The sequence below is a fragment of the Empidonax traillii genome, unplaced genomic scaffold (genome assembly GCF_003031625.1).
Source record: "Empidonax traillii isolate 1590-97213 ecotype Southwest subspecies unplaced genomic scaffold, ASM303162v1 scaffold7:size3022706, whole genome shotgun sequence".
NCBI lineage: Eukaryota > Metazoa > Chordata > Aves > Passeriformes > Tyrannidae > Empidonax > Empidonax traillii.
The window spans coordinates 2,010,916-2,026,537 of record NW_020955200.1 but is presented as its reverse complement, the minus strand read 5'-3'; the positions used below and the strand labels follow the sequence as shown (position 1 = coordinate 2,026,537).

Genomic DNA, 15,622 nt, shown 5'->3' with positions numbered 1-15,622 from the left:
ATCTTACTCTGCCTGCAGCCATGGCCTCTCATTTCTGCTCTCCTAGTTAAAGAAAATGCAGCTGTAGCACTGCCAGGTCCATGCAGCATTAAACCCATGTTCTGATTCATTCTTTGCTGAGCAAGTTTAATGCTCTGGTACCTTTTGAAACAAAACTTCCAGAAGAAATAAGGAAAAAATGTAGTGCTGTTATAAACACTGTTATGACTGAATACAAGATCTCTTGTTTTTTACGGTCTCTACTCAGAAGAACTGAAGATGAAAATATGATAAGTCTAAAGGATAAAACAGTATATGTTGTACTCCAGCAAGATATAAACCAAATTATTTGCATTCATTTCTCAAACAGAAAAAAAAAAAAAAAACAACAACAAAACCAGCCTTCAAAATCAGAGTTAGTAGTTGAACCTATCATATTCAGAATAGATTATGAGCCATTCAGATTAAATCTGAATTTTAACCATTGAGACAGAAAATGTTATAAATTTTATCCCATATCTTCACATATATAAGCTGTCTGAAAATGAAAATGGAAAACACAAATGAGCACACAGCTCCAATCCCTGGAATACCACAAACATAACATGGGATTTTTGTTGCAAAACCAAGCAAAACTGAAAGATGTATTGAGGAGATAATGAAACAACCAGATTTACTCAGTCAGGAGTTGTGTGGATTACTGTCTGGAATCTACGTTCTTCAGGAGTGATACTTCAGCAGTGGAGGCAGAGCTAGCAGATTCTCCAAGCAAATAAAATGGGCAAAAAACCTTTTTTTTTCCTTGATCACTTCAAAGCATTAGCCAAAAAATTCAAACTTATGACCAAAGAAATAGGTGGGAAACCACTAATTTACTTTCACCTAGTGTTAAGTGCTCCAGTAAAGCCCCAGCATCCAGTACATAGTACTTAAGAGGCTGAATTCACAAATGACAAAATCCTTTGCCCCAGCTGCCTCTACAGCAAAGGTCACATGGATTCAACTGATGTCTGCTGCTGTGAAAACCTAATAAAAACCTGACAGCCATGCAACTGTCTGAGATGAGTAATACATCCTGGAAGAGTGAAGACAGGAAGGCAAGCCTCATGTTTTGGCTCTGAAGAACACCTCAGGGCCTACTGAATGAAGAAGAACGCCTACACTGGCTAATGAAAAGCCCAGGACATTTTCTTCCTTATACCATCACACCTGGTAAATCTGCCCTCTCTTTCTGTGACAGGCCTGCAAGTGGTAATTTCTTAAAATGTGGAGTGATGCAAATACAGCATTCAGTCTGGCACTCCAGTTGCAAAACCCTGAGGCAAAGTCTTTTGAAAAGAAGCATTGAGGACTAGTTTCTGGATGAAATGAATGGCACCAGACATATCTGCTGTTATGTCACCAGAAGGTAAAGGAGCCCAGTGGGAGTGGTCAGCTGAGAAGGTAGCATCAAATATTGCAAATACCGACATTTCAGAGGGGCAGAGCAAGGGGGGAAAAGAAGGACGGTAAATAGCAATAAGAGCTCATCATACCTGTCTGATTGCTGCAGTAAACCGGAGAGAAAGAAATGTCATCAAGGGCAACGTAACCTCCCTTGGCGCTGTTGAAAGCAACTTCATATACTACCTAGAAATTATAGTAAGTTGTTATTCATCTGCCATATACTCAGCAATAATTTTGGTACACAACTTTGAAATAAAGAATTCTGATTGGATGTCCCAGACAGACTCCAGCACTGCAAATTTTAGGAAAAATTAAATTATATCACTTATTAGGGATATAAATCAGTCTGACCTCAGCACCAGATCTTTGTCCACTCAGGGTCAAGGAAAAAACAAAGGGAACATAGCTCTTCTGCTGCTTTATGAAGCACCAGTTTTAAAGATGCAGTAAGGCTTCTGCCATATCATACAAAGACAGTATTCAAAATCTGTACTGACTAGAACTCCAAAGCTGCCTAATTATTACTGTATCTAAAACCTATCTGGATCAAGAGCTAAAAACCCTCTCTGTTCATTACTCTGCTGTTAAAATATTAAATTTAACTATTTTCTGTAAACATCCTCAGACACTGAAACCCATGACTTGGCATCAGATGGCAGGGAAGACTTCCTTTAGAAAATTTATTTAAGAACCAGAAAAGCTATTGCTGTGTTTTGATTACCACAAAGATCAAACAATATTTGTACTTAGTTACTCCCAAAGGACATAATTTCCTCAAGTAAGTGGAGGACAGTCTGTAACTCTTGAGGAAGTGTCTTAAAATTTCTCATAAGTATCAAAAGTCTGAGTTACAGAAAAACTTCAAGAAGACACCTGAATCCCAAGGCAACCCCAAGGTTTTGAAGACAAGTGTTTTCAGAGCAAGATCCTGTTCAGTGAAAGCAATGCTTGTGATGTCTTGCCTATGGATGGAAGCCAAAGTAGGAGAGCTGTGAAAGAACTCTGAGCAATCTCCTTTAGCCAGATGAAACAGAGGAAGACTCTCTTGAAGCTACTGAAGAAATTATATGCAGGGTTTAATCACATTTCTATAAAATAATCTTTAAAATAATTACTGTTGGATTACATACAAATTCCTTGAGAAGATTAAAGGCCCATCTAGTCCAAACTTTTTCCAACAGAGAGCATCTACAAAGAGAACTGAAGACAATGCCAGACTTTCAGTTCTTCTTCCCTCACATTCCATTCCTGATGGATTCTTTCTTTCCCACTAATTTTTCTAATTAGTTTTTTAACTGATTCAAATAATGGCATCCATAGCATGCTGTGGAAGTGAGTTCTATAAATATGTCATATAAGAAAAAATACTCAGTTAAAAACTTACCTGGTAACTAAGAATTTGGAACAGCACTGTAAACTATGAGAAAAAGGGCATAGTTATACTTTCTGTGTTATTCATGACTTTTAAGAACTTCCATCATATTCTACTTCAAACTTTTTTAAGAGCTGAAAACTGCTATTTCATTAATGTAACTTCTCCATACTTTTGATTATCTGCATCTCTCCCTCTTGTAGTTCTAAGATATTCTTTTTTAATTCAGAGGGCTCAAGTTGCATGCCCTGCTTATCACAAGGGTGCCCATGTGCATTCATCCAGAGGTACAACTTCCTCTGCTTTGCTGTTTATTCCAGCATAGATAGTTTGCAACATTCTGTATGTTTTTTTGAATGCCACTAAGAAATCAGAGGATATTTTCACAAAACTAACCCCAGTAATGCCAACCTCTGTGATCATTAATTAATTCCAATTGATAGTGCGAGGACTGTTTTTGACCTCTTCCTTTGTACTTATTAAGTCAGTAATTCATTTACCATTCAATATTATGAGGCTTTATCAAAGCTACTCTCCTTTCCCTTGAAGTTGGACAGTTGAAATGGATGACTTGATCACTGACATTTTAGAGTACTAAAGGGCTACATTACATTTCATGAAAATTAGTTCTACCCCTCATAATTTCTGAAAATCTGCAGGCTTATAATGAATTAGTAAATAACTTAGGTGGAATTAAAGCAAATAGACAGAATTTATGTGTAATCATAGTATTACAAGTATATATATAGGGAGAGAGTTTTTGTGTATGTGTATATATATATATAAATTATATATTTATAAATTATATACATGTATATATACATATAAATATACATGCTAAGTATATATGTATGTATATAATATATATACACTGTTTATTTCAATCTCCTAAGTTTGGGGTATTTCTTAGTAAATACTAGCGAATAAAGATTTCAATTTATTTCTGATATTCTTGAAAGTCATTATAATAACCATTGAGAACTGTCTTTTACCTCTAAGGACTACTGTACTACTAGGACCCAAGTTTGGACTCCATCTCATGAATTGCAGGGTCATATTAAGGTAGAGAATAGACCTCAAATATATTTTAAAAATTGTCATCTTTATGATACTCAGCATCCTCAAAAACAGATCAAGGAGTCACAGAAATATGGGACTGAGAGAATATTGGCATCATTCAGTCGCAACTGAAAAACCTCACATTAATAGGACTCTACAACCTCCCAAGGTATTCTGATCAAGCACTACAACACCTGACTTCAAAATCAAGCACAAGTATGGAAAGTGATCCCCTCTTGACCCTTAAGCAAAGGACAAAGAAAACCACAGATCACCAGCATCTTTATAACCATCTTTCGGATACTGGATGGTCACTGCCATGTTCCTGGCTTAGCCTTAGTTGGCACTCATATCTGAGGCAACCTGGAATCATAGAATAAAATCATAGAATCAGCCAGGTTGGAACTCTGAGATCATCAAGTCCAACCCTTGATCCACTACCACCACAGTTACTAGACCATGGCACGGAGTGCCACATCCAGTTTCATCTTAAAAACCTCCAGGGACACAGAATCCACCACCTCCCTGGGCAGCCCATTCCAATGCCTGATTACCCTCTCTGTAAAGAATTTCTTCCTAATATCCAATCTAAAGCTCCCCTGGCAAAGCTTAAAATCATGCCCTTTTGCCTTACTGATAGTTGCCTGGGAGAGGAGACTGATGCCCACCTGGCTCCCCCCTCCTCTCAGGTAGCTGTAGAGAGTGATGAGGTCTCTCCTGAGCCTCCTCTTCTCTGGGCTAAACAACTCCAGCTCCCTCAGCCTCTCCTCACAGGACTTGTGCTCATGTCCCTTCACCAGCCTGGTTGTTCTTCTCTGGACCTGCTCCAGCCCCTCAATGTCCTTCCTGAACTGAGGGGCCCAGAACGGGACACAGCACTCCAGGTGTGGCCTCACCAGCGCTGAGTACAGGGGAAGAATCGCTTCCCTGCTCCTGCTGGCCACACTGTTCCTGATTCAGGCCAGGATGCCCTTGGCCTTCTTGGCCACCTGGGCACACTGCTGGCTCATGTTCACCCTCCTGTCGATCAGCACTCCCAGGTCCCTTTCTGCCTGGCTGCTCTCCAGCCACTCTGTGCCCAGCCTGTAGCGCTGCAGGGGGTTGTTGTGGCCAAAGTGCAGGACCCGGCACTTGGCCTTATTGAACTTCATCCCATTGGAGTCAGCCCAACTCTCCAGCCTATCCAGGTGCCTCTGCAGAGCACTCCTGCCTTCCAGCTGATCAACACTCTCCCCCCAGCTTGGTGTCCTCTGCAAATTTACTAATGCTAGACTCAATCCCCTCATCCAGATCATCTATAAAGATATTAAACAGAACTGGGTCCAACATCCAGTTGGTGTCCCTGGGGGACACCACTGTTGACTGGCCACCAACTGGGTGCAGCCCCATTCACCAGCACTCTCTGGTCCCGGCCATCCAGCCAGTTCTTAACTCAGCACAGAGTGCCCCTGTCCAAGCCGTGGGCTGCCAGCTTTTTCAGGAAGTCACAGCTGGCCTGTACCGGCAGGATTGCTTTACCTCCATGGGGTATGGTGCATTGAAGTCAACTTCTGCCAGTGCCCAGTCTGTACTCAGAGCAGTGTCTGTTTTCCAGATCTCTTCATAAAAGCCACTCACGTCTCTCAAGTAAACAGTAAAAACGATGCTGCTCTCCTGCTTAAGTTGATAGTAAAAAGATAAGCATCCAGACATTGGGGCTGTTGTCTTTGGTGAGATTAGCTGGGCCACTTCCTGAAAATCTTTGACATAAACAGAGTCCACATACATGTAGTGACCTATGAGAAGGAAAGAAACTTCGTATAAGTCACATTATCTTATAGTATCTCACAGTATCAGGAGATGAACAGGGACTAAACATATGGCTTAGACTACATGGCCTGGACAAGAAATTTTACTTCCTAGTAAATTTTAGTCATTCTAAAAGATATTTTTTTTCTCCTTTCCTCCTATGGACAAGCCAAAGTTGTTTGATTAAGGTACCACTGGCAAAACAGTCAGTCTCAGCTCTTTCTCTAATATTTGTTATTATTATAAATATTTATTTATATTTATACTTAAAAAGTATAAAAAAAAGTATAATTTTGAGAGCCATTAAGAAATAAAAAAATGTGTAACAATTGTGTAAAATGTCTGCCTTCCAACACCTCAGTATAGTATTTTGTCTTTTTTCAAGTGCAGCCTTTACTGAGGCAATCAAAGTAAATGATCAAAATTAGAAGCCATGTGTTTTCTCACATTTTACACAGCAATTCATTTAATATATCAAATTAATTGGCAAATAACCTTTTATCTGCACATGACACTGCTTGTGTAATTCTACTTGGTCTATCTAGGATTTGGTTTATACATGTTTTATCTTTACTGAATAGAATGGAGGTTCTTTTTAAAATCCTTAAAGAAGACTATTCGGAAACGTTAATAAACAGAAAAGTGCATTACAGATGAGTAGACTCCCTCCCCCTCAACAGCCAATATAACCTTCAGGATTTTCAAAGGGTACAGCTTCTAAGACTTTGATTTTGGAAGAGTAATCTCAGTTTAAATAGGCCACACCTGTGTTCACAAACATGATGTGCATCTCTAGTTTTTCTTCTTCTGCACTCCCAGGAACACAGCACCGAACAGTATATGATGAATCAATAAATGGTTCTTCACAAGTAGAAAGCTCAGATAATTAGCTCATAATGTTCTCAGACCTGTAGATGTCAATTCTCCCTTCACTCCAGTGAAAGGAGTGGAAAGGGTTTGCTTGGCTGTGGGTCTCCTCTAGCTTGCCCACTGCTGGGGAGCAGTGACTTAAGTGATACTTGCCTGAGAAGTTCTCAGCTTCACTTTTGCTCTACAGTTTTAGCACATTTCATAGCTTAGCTATTATCTCCTTGGCTGATGCACTTTCCTAGCCCAATTCTTGCAAAAAGAAGGCTCTTTCTTGACTTTAGGCTTCCTGCTCCTTCTCAGTCAATGGTCAGCAGTGAAGGTTTGGTATGAAATAGAAATGCTGTGGCTATAAGAAAACAGATCCCTCCCAGTTGGCAGCATTTCCTGTCACAGTACACATTCAGTAGGTTGACCCACTGTCTGCTGTTGAAGTTGTGGTGAGTTAAACTTCCATCAAAATTTTACCAACATTTAGGTGCTGGGGGGTGACACAGGAATGGAGTTGGACTCTGTACTCAACTCACACAATTGTGAAAGAAATAAAAAGGCACAGCAGCATGAGTTAAGGAAAGAGGAGCAACCCTGCTTTTCATGATGCCTTTCACTGTCACACGGATCATGCTGTCTGAGATACACAGTGTGCTGCAGCAGCCAGGTGTTCCGACCATCACCTGCTGTGGAACTTTGTGCAAAGGGGAAGTTATCATCCCAACCCTTCTCCGTGGCTATGTAAAAAGCTCTTCTCTCAGTGGTGTCCAGGACAAGGATTTCACACAAGGCAAGTGCCAAAATTCCTGTAAGTCTTTACAGGAGCAAGGGAAGGACTCCTCTTTCCGAGCAGTGGCAGAAACAGCAACTGATTGTAACCCCCATTCGCCATCCCCCTGCACTGGTGAACAGGAGGAGGGAGAACATGGAAGGAGGGTGGGGAGAAGGTGTTTTTAGGACTGTTTTACTTCTCACTTTTTGTCTCTTATCCTGTTAGTAATAAATTTAAGTACTATCCCCACTTTGAGTCTGTTTTGCCTGTGAGGATAATGAGTAACTGACCTCTCCCAACTCTTATCTCAACTCATGAATCCCTAGATGTTTGGGTTTTTTCTCTCTCCTCTGTCCAGTTGCAGAGGGGAGAGTGAGAGAGTGGCTTTAGTGGGTACTTGGCATCCAGCCAGGGTCAACCCACTACACTATGGGAAAGAAAACCCCTGCCAGATGTACAAGAATCTAAAACTTAGTGTGGCTCATACTTTTAAAATACACAGAAGGGTGAATTTTGCTCCTCTCCATTCATAATTTTACCCTTACTTTGCATACTTTTGAATCCTAGCAAGGAGCATAACAACATTATTATAAAGCTTATATGAAATTTTGTGTGAATGCCTGCATATTCCCCCAACTTTTTTCTAATCCCTTTTTATCTCCTGAATCATTCTTACCACCCCATCCCCTGCAATGTCAGGAGAAAAGAAAGAACTCATGTAATAATAACTCACAGAATGAGAGTCATACATGAATCACAGACCCAGATTTTTCCAGTAACTTTTTGCTCTACATTTGTTGCTTACCCAGTGCACTGTTAAGTGTGTGGTCCTTGGGCAGGATAGACTGAGAATTGCGAATGTTCCCTCCACCAACAAACCAGTTGACATTGGGATTCCAGCGGTTCACAAAACCACAAAGATGATTTTCTTCAAAGTCACATTCTGCAATTGCAGACACCATCAGCTAAGTGCACACATTTTTATTACAGAAATGGCAAGAGCAAATTGCTAAGCACTAGCCTCACTTCACATATGGCAGTGCAGATAATGCCTATATTTATAAAACTGGACACAGCACTTATGAGCTCATAATAAACAGAAGTAAACTTAGCCCCCATTTTTTATCATTTTTTGATAAAATTTCCATATCCACCCTCTTTGGACCAATCTGCTTTTCCATTATGTGTCAATATAAGACTGCTTTAATTTAGAATCAAATAAAGCAGATTTAAAATATACCACTTCATGGTATTAAATGCTTAGAGCAGAACATTCACTTGTAAATCAGGGATAGCTAGAAACAACACAGGATAAGTATTTCATAACAGTAATGCAGCTGCTTTGTTTCCTTCATAAAGCCAAAGAATTGTTACAATTTTCTGGACTCCGCCAGACCTCTCCAGAAATGCAAAGGTCTCTCAGCTTCCTAGACACTAAAATTTTTGAACTTCATTAGCAGTTTTTGGCAAATGTCACGAGGAAATAGCAGTAAGTGTAAATATCAACAGAGTTTTGGCTCTGCAGCCTGCAAGATGCCACTGTACAGAAGCACGAGCAGTCAAAGAGTAGAAATAATATTGCAACTGTTATGTCTAGAATTTTCAGCAGTGCAGAATTTTTTTAAAAAATAACCCTTGTTCTTGCTTGGACAATAAATAACTTTGAAATTAATTATTTTATGTCATATTTTTATGCATATCAGAGAGACAGGTGAAAAAAATCGCACTTATTAGTGTGTGTAATCTTAGCTTAAAAAATCATCTATATTGAATATGGCAGTCCATAAGGAAAAAGCCATTGTCTTTTCTCTAAACCCAGACCTTTAATCCAGCTTTATAACTACCAACAAGGCTTTTTTTTTTTTTTATGCAGGGAATGTAAGGGTTGAGCAGAAAGTACTTACCCATACAATATCCAGGAGTTATTTTGATTTCAAAAATTGCTATACTGCCAGATTTATCTTGTCCCATTTCACCTTCCAGTACAAGCTGTAAAATATAAACCAAGCTGTGAATTTTAGGGTTTCATTATCCCAAATATTTAAACAGGATAAACAGGAGAATGAATTAAATACATGTGGGGGGCTCGTCATCCTTACAGTCAGGAAAGCTGCTTTTGCTGAAGGAGAGCTTGGCAGAATGCATCAAAGACATAGCCAATGCTCTTCCTTGAGCACAGAAGGCACACTGAAGGACAATGAGACAAGGCAAAAAATTCCCACACTTCATTTAAGAGTAATGAATTCCATATTCCTTAGCTGTGGTTACTCAAGATCTTATTGTGAGTGATGCGATGTGATGATTTTTGGGTAGAAATACTCTCCTGTCAGCAACTGACTCTTTCCCAAAAGTCGCAGAGGGCAGGAATGAGTGAGCGCAGCTGCAGGTCCAGGACTGGGGAGGTCCCACACCTGCACGTGGCACCAGCAGCTCCACAGGGATGCCAGGAGGTGAGGCATCCTCACGACAGGGCTCAGCCAGCCATGCATCCCCGGGAGCTGCTCCACACCTTTGCTGGTCAGAACACAGCCTCATGCCAGCCCTGCTCATGAGTGCTGGAGACAGAGGGGTTGACTGACTGATGTGCTGCCAGCCTTAGAGATGAAAGTTAAGAACAGGGCTCAAAATAGTTTGAATATGTCAAAAAAAAAGTCTGTACACCCCAGCATATGCACCAGAAAGTCTGTGGCATCTTCTGAAATTGAGCTTACCTTATACTTCTTTGTGCTGTTCATTAAATCTAAGCTAGCTATGAGCCAGCTGTCTGAGGGCTCCTTGGCTGACCACAGCAAACGATCAAAACTTTCTCCTTCCTGCCTCAGGTACAGGTTAAGCCTGGTGGGATCATGTGAAGTCTCTAAAGTCGTTGCTAGCTGATAAATCAGTCTGACACAGCTCCACTCCTCCGAGTACAGATCTGGGCTGTACAGCACTGCTTTCTCACCCTCATAAGATGTATCCACAGAAATATAATGTCCTGAGAACAGACACACATCAGAATAATAAATGTCAAAGGTTTTGCTTTTGCATTCCTGAAAAAATAACTTATTTAGAAAGGAATGGCAGTTCTGGGGCTAGGTCAGGAGACTGAGACTGCCACTCATCTGGTAAGTCATTTAACCTCTTGATATCCTACTGTACTCACACAAACATTAATTCCTATGTCTCAGAGTGGTTTTAATCACAATTTTTAAACTATTGGAAAACTTAAGAGGAAGATGTTGTATCAGCATAAAGCAGACTATTAAGTAAGTATCACCTTCTGGAACTGATAGCTGTTGATAGATAATTACACATGCAGAAATATTTTGCAGGAATATTTAGTTGTTTTATGGATCAAAGCTTTTAAATTTAATTTAAATTTTAAAACAATACATAAAATAAGACATTGCAGCTAAAAACTTCCAAAGCACTCTTGGTTTCAAACAGTAAAACTAGAAAGACACTTTTATGTAGTAAAATTAATGTGTACCAGTCTGCTGATTCAAATAAGTGCTAAATGTAAAGCAACGTTTAAATGTATCAGCAGTCCAAATCAGATTATTTCAAAATTACTCTCTGGAGCAGGGCCTAAAACACAACCTTCTCTACAAAAGAGAAAGAAATCACAGAACAATAGAATCTTCTCAGTTGGAAAGGACAAGGATCACCGAGCCATCTCCAAGCTAAAAATGTACAAGGAGGCCAAAAAAGTGGAAAAGAAACAACATGTAGAAAAAGGAGGCAACAGTAAATAAATTACAGGAAAACAGAAGCCTGGTCCTGGAGGCTTTACTAAGACATCAAAACCAAGATTAGAAGTGTAAAATAGAATACAGAAGTCACAGAAACCTGAAACAAGTTACATTGCCAGAAACAAGTGAAACAGAGAAAGAAAATTTTAAAATAAAAATAAATTAAAAATCCCAAACACCACAAAACAAAAAAGCAAAACAAGATAGGACACCCATTCTGAGACCCTGTCCCATACACAATCAGGAAAATGATCCTTCTCACCTAGTGTCAATGTGTATTAGACAAATCCCATTTCTGATACTAATTCTCAACAGCCAAGCTTGCAAGCACGAGTCACACAGCAGCACATCCCACTTATCCTTTTTAGAATGCCCAGGGAACATATTTCCTCTTCTTTAATCTCATCTTACTTGACCGTGGAGCTTGGCTCAGTTTTCACGTGTATGCAAATACTTGTGTAACTTGGAAACTTCAGCACTTGCACTGATGTTAAATGCACTGCTTGTCTTTGAGGCATATCCTGCCCTCCCAAATCCTGCCTCAACCCTCCAAGCCCAAGCCACCAAGAGGTTGCTTCCCAGGAGCTCCCCTGTTGCCTTTTCAAAAGTATTCTCTTTGATGGGAAAAAAAATCATCCACATGAACAGCCACCACCCCCTCAAGGCAAAGAGCAGGTACAGATCTGTTCCCAAAGTCCTCTCATACACTTCCGGGAAGATGCCAGGAGCAGTGAGCCACTCTAACCAACACCTGATTCTTTGGGCAGTGCATGTTACAGCATCTCCCTGCATCTGTTCTCCCTCTCACCTGCAGACACAGTGCACAGCAACCCATTTGTACTGTACATTTTGCTTAACACATGTAAGATAAACAACTGCAAGGAGGTAGCTTCAGTCCTAACCAGTATAAAGGGCCATGCAAACAGAGAAATGTGCAGTCTGTTTCCCTTTTTATGCAATGGAATTTTTTTTTTTTGCCTCTTATAATTTCTCTTTATATCTACTCTCTGGTTTTAGTCTACTGGGGAAAGATACAAAATTGCTGGTTAAGTACAAGTAACTTGTCACTGCAGCAGCATTTGAAAGAAAAATAAACACAGGAATACTTAAAAATAGGCCCCTAATGTCCATGCCAAATACTTAGTCTGCCACTACATAAATGTGAGTCCATAAAAAATCCACTTGCATGGAGATACCCAGTTAGTTCACAAGAATTAGCACTCACTGCATTTATTTGCTGGCACTTGCCAGCCCAAGGTATGCATGTTTTTTCACAGGAAGATAGAGGAAATTCACTGAGGCTCCATCAGAAGTTCAATGCTTCTTGCACATTTTTTAAAAGTGATGTAAATGGGAATATCCCATTCAAATGAAGAATTTTCAATTTTTTGACTAGTCTGAATTTGGATTGTTTAACTTACAAAGCAACCTACAATTCAGAATCCATGCCTGGCAATTTCAGTTTAAATTTAAGCCCTACTTTTGTCTGCACTTCAAGAGAAACCCCATAGGAACAGATCTTTCTTATAATAGGAAACTTTTTTTTTTTCCCCAGAATAAATTAGTGTTGATATAGGAAAATACATTCACATGAAGACCTCAAATTACCAGCTATGAAGCTTAAATGGTTCCCTGGTTTTAAGACTTAATTATAAGTAGACTAAGGTTCTTCTACAAAAATAGTGGTTTAAAAGAAAAACCTCTTAAAATTTCCAGTAGTGATGTTTATGTTACAGTAAACTTGACTCTGTGTTCTCTGTGTGCAGTACACTTGCTCCTACTTTGTCTGATTCCCCACAGATATAAGAACAAAGAATCCTCTCTTTAAGTGGAGTGCTTTCACCCCCAACCTAATTATTTTTGTGTCTTTTGAAAGTTTAAGTGGGTAATTGGCTCCACAGAAATCAATGTGAGCACTGATGGAGAGCTTCATGGGTAAGTTTAAATGCCTTGCTAATCAGGATCAGGGAGCCTGGCACTTGGCAGTACCAAGCACAGAAAATGCTAACATTAAACTTCTGAATGAATGAATGCTGGCATTCACTAAATGGCCTTTACCCTAAACAGTATTTCAGTAATAGCAAGAATGTTGCTGCAGAAAGGAAGTTCTCACAATGCAGACCACATGGGCTGACACAGAGCAATTGTGAGAGCAAATCAGTGCCAAGAGAGGGATCCTTGGAGCAAAGAACCAGACAGCTTTCCACACTTAGTTTTGGGAGTCACAGAAGGTTATTTACCAGTCTACGAAGAATTTGATGAATGCACAGTGCTGTAGCCTGAAATCTCATTAAAAATATAACATTCAGCTCCATTTCGCAGCATGCCACAGTCCTCCAGAAAATCCCCATGGCACTTGATTTATAGCAGTCATTCAGGAGTTATCAAGAGAGGGCTACTTTTCAAAATCACAGGAGAGCAAATCAGAGGTAGTCACAAAACTCTAGGAAAAGCCTGATGACACAAAAACACGAGCATGCAATTTCTGGCAATTACTTGCTCAGGGGGTAGATGCAGCTCTAAGCAGTGTAAGGGAGTGTGCAAATACAGGAAGGCTGTACTTTCCTTTCTATTTTGTGATTCCTGTGATTTTTCGAATATCATGGAGAGTGGCTTGGCAAAGACATCAGCTAATTTGCTCAGGACTCTGGGATGCATCTTATCACATATGCTGATGTTCCTCACATGGTCACAAAGCTGATTCTCTTTATAGGGGGAGAGGCCTGGCTCCCCCAGCCCTGTTTTACAGTCTATCCACTTGAGAGGTGTGGGAAGAGAAGCTGCCAGTGAAGGTTGAGACAAAAAATTGTTGAGTACCTCAGCCTGCTCATCCTTGTTACCAGTTTGCTAGCCTTGCTTATCAAGGGGGTAAACACTTTCTTTGACCTCCCTTTTCTGGATAACACTCCAGCGGAAGTCCTTCTTGTTATTCTTTGTGACCCTTCTCAAGTTCAGCTGCAGCTTTCCCTCGGCCTTCCTCATCCCATCCTTACACAACTGGGTTGCATCCCTACGCTCTTCTCAGGACACCTGTCCCTGCTTCCACTGCCTGTGAATTTCTTTCTTGTCCATTAGTTTGATCAGCAGGTCCTGACTCAGCCATGCTGGTCTCTTCCTTGCCTAAATTTTTGCTCCTGGGAACACTAGTTCTTGTGCTCTACAGAAAGCATCCTTAAAGATCTGCCACATCTCTTCTGCTCTCTTGTCCCTCAGAGCAGCTTACGAAGGGGTCCTACTGACTAACTCCTTGACAACCTGGAAGTTTGCTTTCCTAAAATTCATGGTTCTGACTTGACTCTCCTTGCAGCCCAGGTTGCCCCCAGTTTTGATGGCCCAGATCACTTGTGTTAGTGACCAGCAGGTCTAGTATCACATCCTCTCTGATGGCACTGTCTATTACCTGGCCTGAAAAATTATCCTCAATGCACTCCAGGATTACTGGATTGCCTATAGCTCACCATACTACTTTCCGAGCAGATGTCAGGGTGGTTGAAGTCTCCCAGCAGGACGAGAGCCCGCATGTGTGATGCCTCCTGTGAGTGGAGCATGAAGCCTTTGTCAATAGGCTGCCCTTGATCGAGTGACCTGTAGTAAATGCCACCCATGAGGTTCCCTCTATTGTCTTGGTCTCTCTCACCCATAAGCTTTCAACCCGCTCACAGCTATTCTTCAGAAACAGCTCCTCACAGTCAATCCACCTCTTGATGTAGAGAGCAAACCCTTTGCCTCTCCTTACTCCCCTGTCCCTTCTGAACAGCCTGTAGTCATCAACAGCCTCACTTCAGTCATGAGATTTGTCCCACCAAGTTTCAGTAATGGCAATAAGGTTTCTAGCAGCACAGTGGCTTCCGGCTCCTCCTGTTTGTCACCCACACCTTGTTCATTGGTGTAAAGGCACCTCAGCTGTGCATCAGCTGAGTGGCCTTCTTAGAGAAACACCCCTTAATTTCAGTGAGATATTTCACTGGGGTTTCCCTCTTGGCTTCTAGTACCTCAGGGGCCCCTGCTTGTCTCCATATGACTTCAGCTGTGCTCCAGTGTGGCCAGAACACCACAGGTCCACTGGCTGAGGGCCCTTGTCTGCATCCTGTCCCTGTAACCTTGGTGTGTCATTCCACAGCCTGACAACAGCAAGCCTGATACTGTCCCCTTCCCCTGCTGTGTCTAGTTTAAAGATCTATCAATGAGCCCCGCTAGCTCCTGAGCAAAGACTGAGCAAAGAAAAGCTTCTGCACAGATGACAAAAGCCAGGGACTAACTACCTTTTACTGCTAACAACTAGCAGTTCCCTGGTGAAGGCAAACACCTACTGCCAGGAGAAAGGATAGCAGAAGTCTCTCAGACAGCTGAATCAAACTTACAGGACCAAGCATGTGTTCGTTTTACATTCCTCCATGTCCAAGCAAAATATTGAGACCAGGAAGGATTAGGAGACTGTGTTTCAAACCTATCCCTCCTCAGTGCAACTAGACTCACAAAACGGGACCTTTAAAATCCTTCTGTACACATATCTGTCATCTTGCTGCTCTAATAAGCAGTTCTGTACAGAGTCTCTCTCAATTACAGTTGGTGATACATTAACTTCATGAATCATTCACCAAAGTTTTCCAAAAA

General features: G+C 40.9%; 1 protein-coding gene and 1 long non-coding RNA gene across 2 annotated transcripts in view; one reads left to right on the top strand and one right to left on the bottom strand.

Annotated features, from left to right (window-relative positions):
- Nucleotides 1-15,622, bottom strand: part of MAMDC2 (MAM domain containing 2) — a 59,067-nt gene that overhangs the window by 21,127 nt on the left and 22,318 nt on the right. Inside the window, exons 3-7 of the mRNA XM_027881811.1 lie at nucleotides 9,986-10,251; nucleotides 9,179-9,263; nucleotides 8,080-8,217; nucleotides 5,375-5,631; nucleotides 1,515-1,608 (exon numbers count right to left, since the gene is read on the bottom strand). Of these exons, the coding sequence (XP_027737612.1) occupies nucleotides 1,515-1,608; nucleotides 5,375-5,631; nucleotides 8,080-8,217; nucleotides 9,179-9,263; nucleotides 9,986-10,251 (840 nt within the window). The remainder of the gene's footprint in view (nucleotides 1-1,514; nucleotides 1,609-5,374; nucleotides 5,632-8,079; nucleotides 8,218-9,178; nucleotides 9,264-9,985; nucleotides 10,252-15,622) is intronic.
- The window catches only part of LOC114056541, a 46,699-nt gene that overhangs the window by 23,511 nt on the left and 7,566 nt on the right, over nucleotides 1-15,622 (top strand). The gene's annotated exons all lie outside the window — the stretch shown is intronic.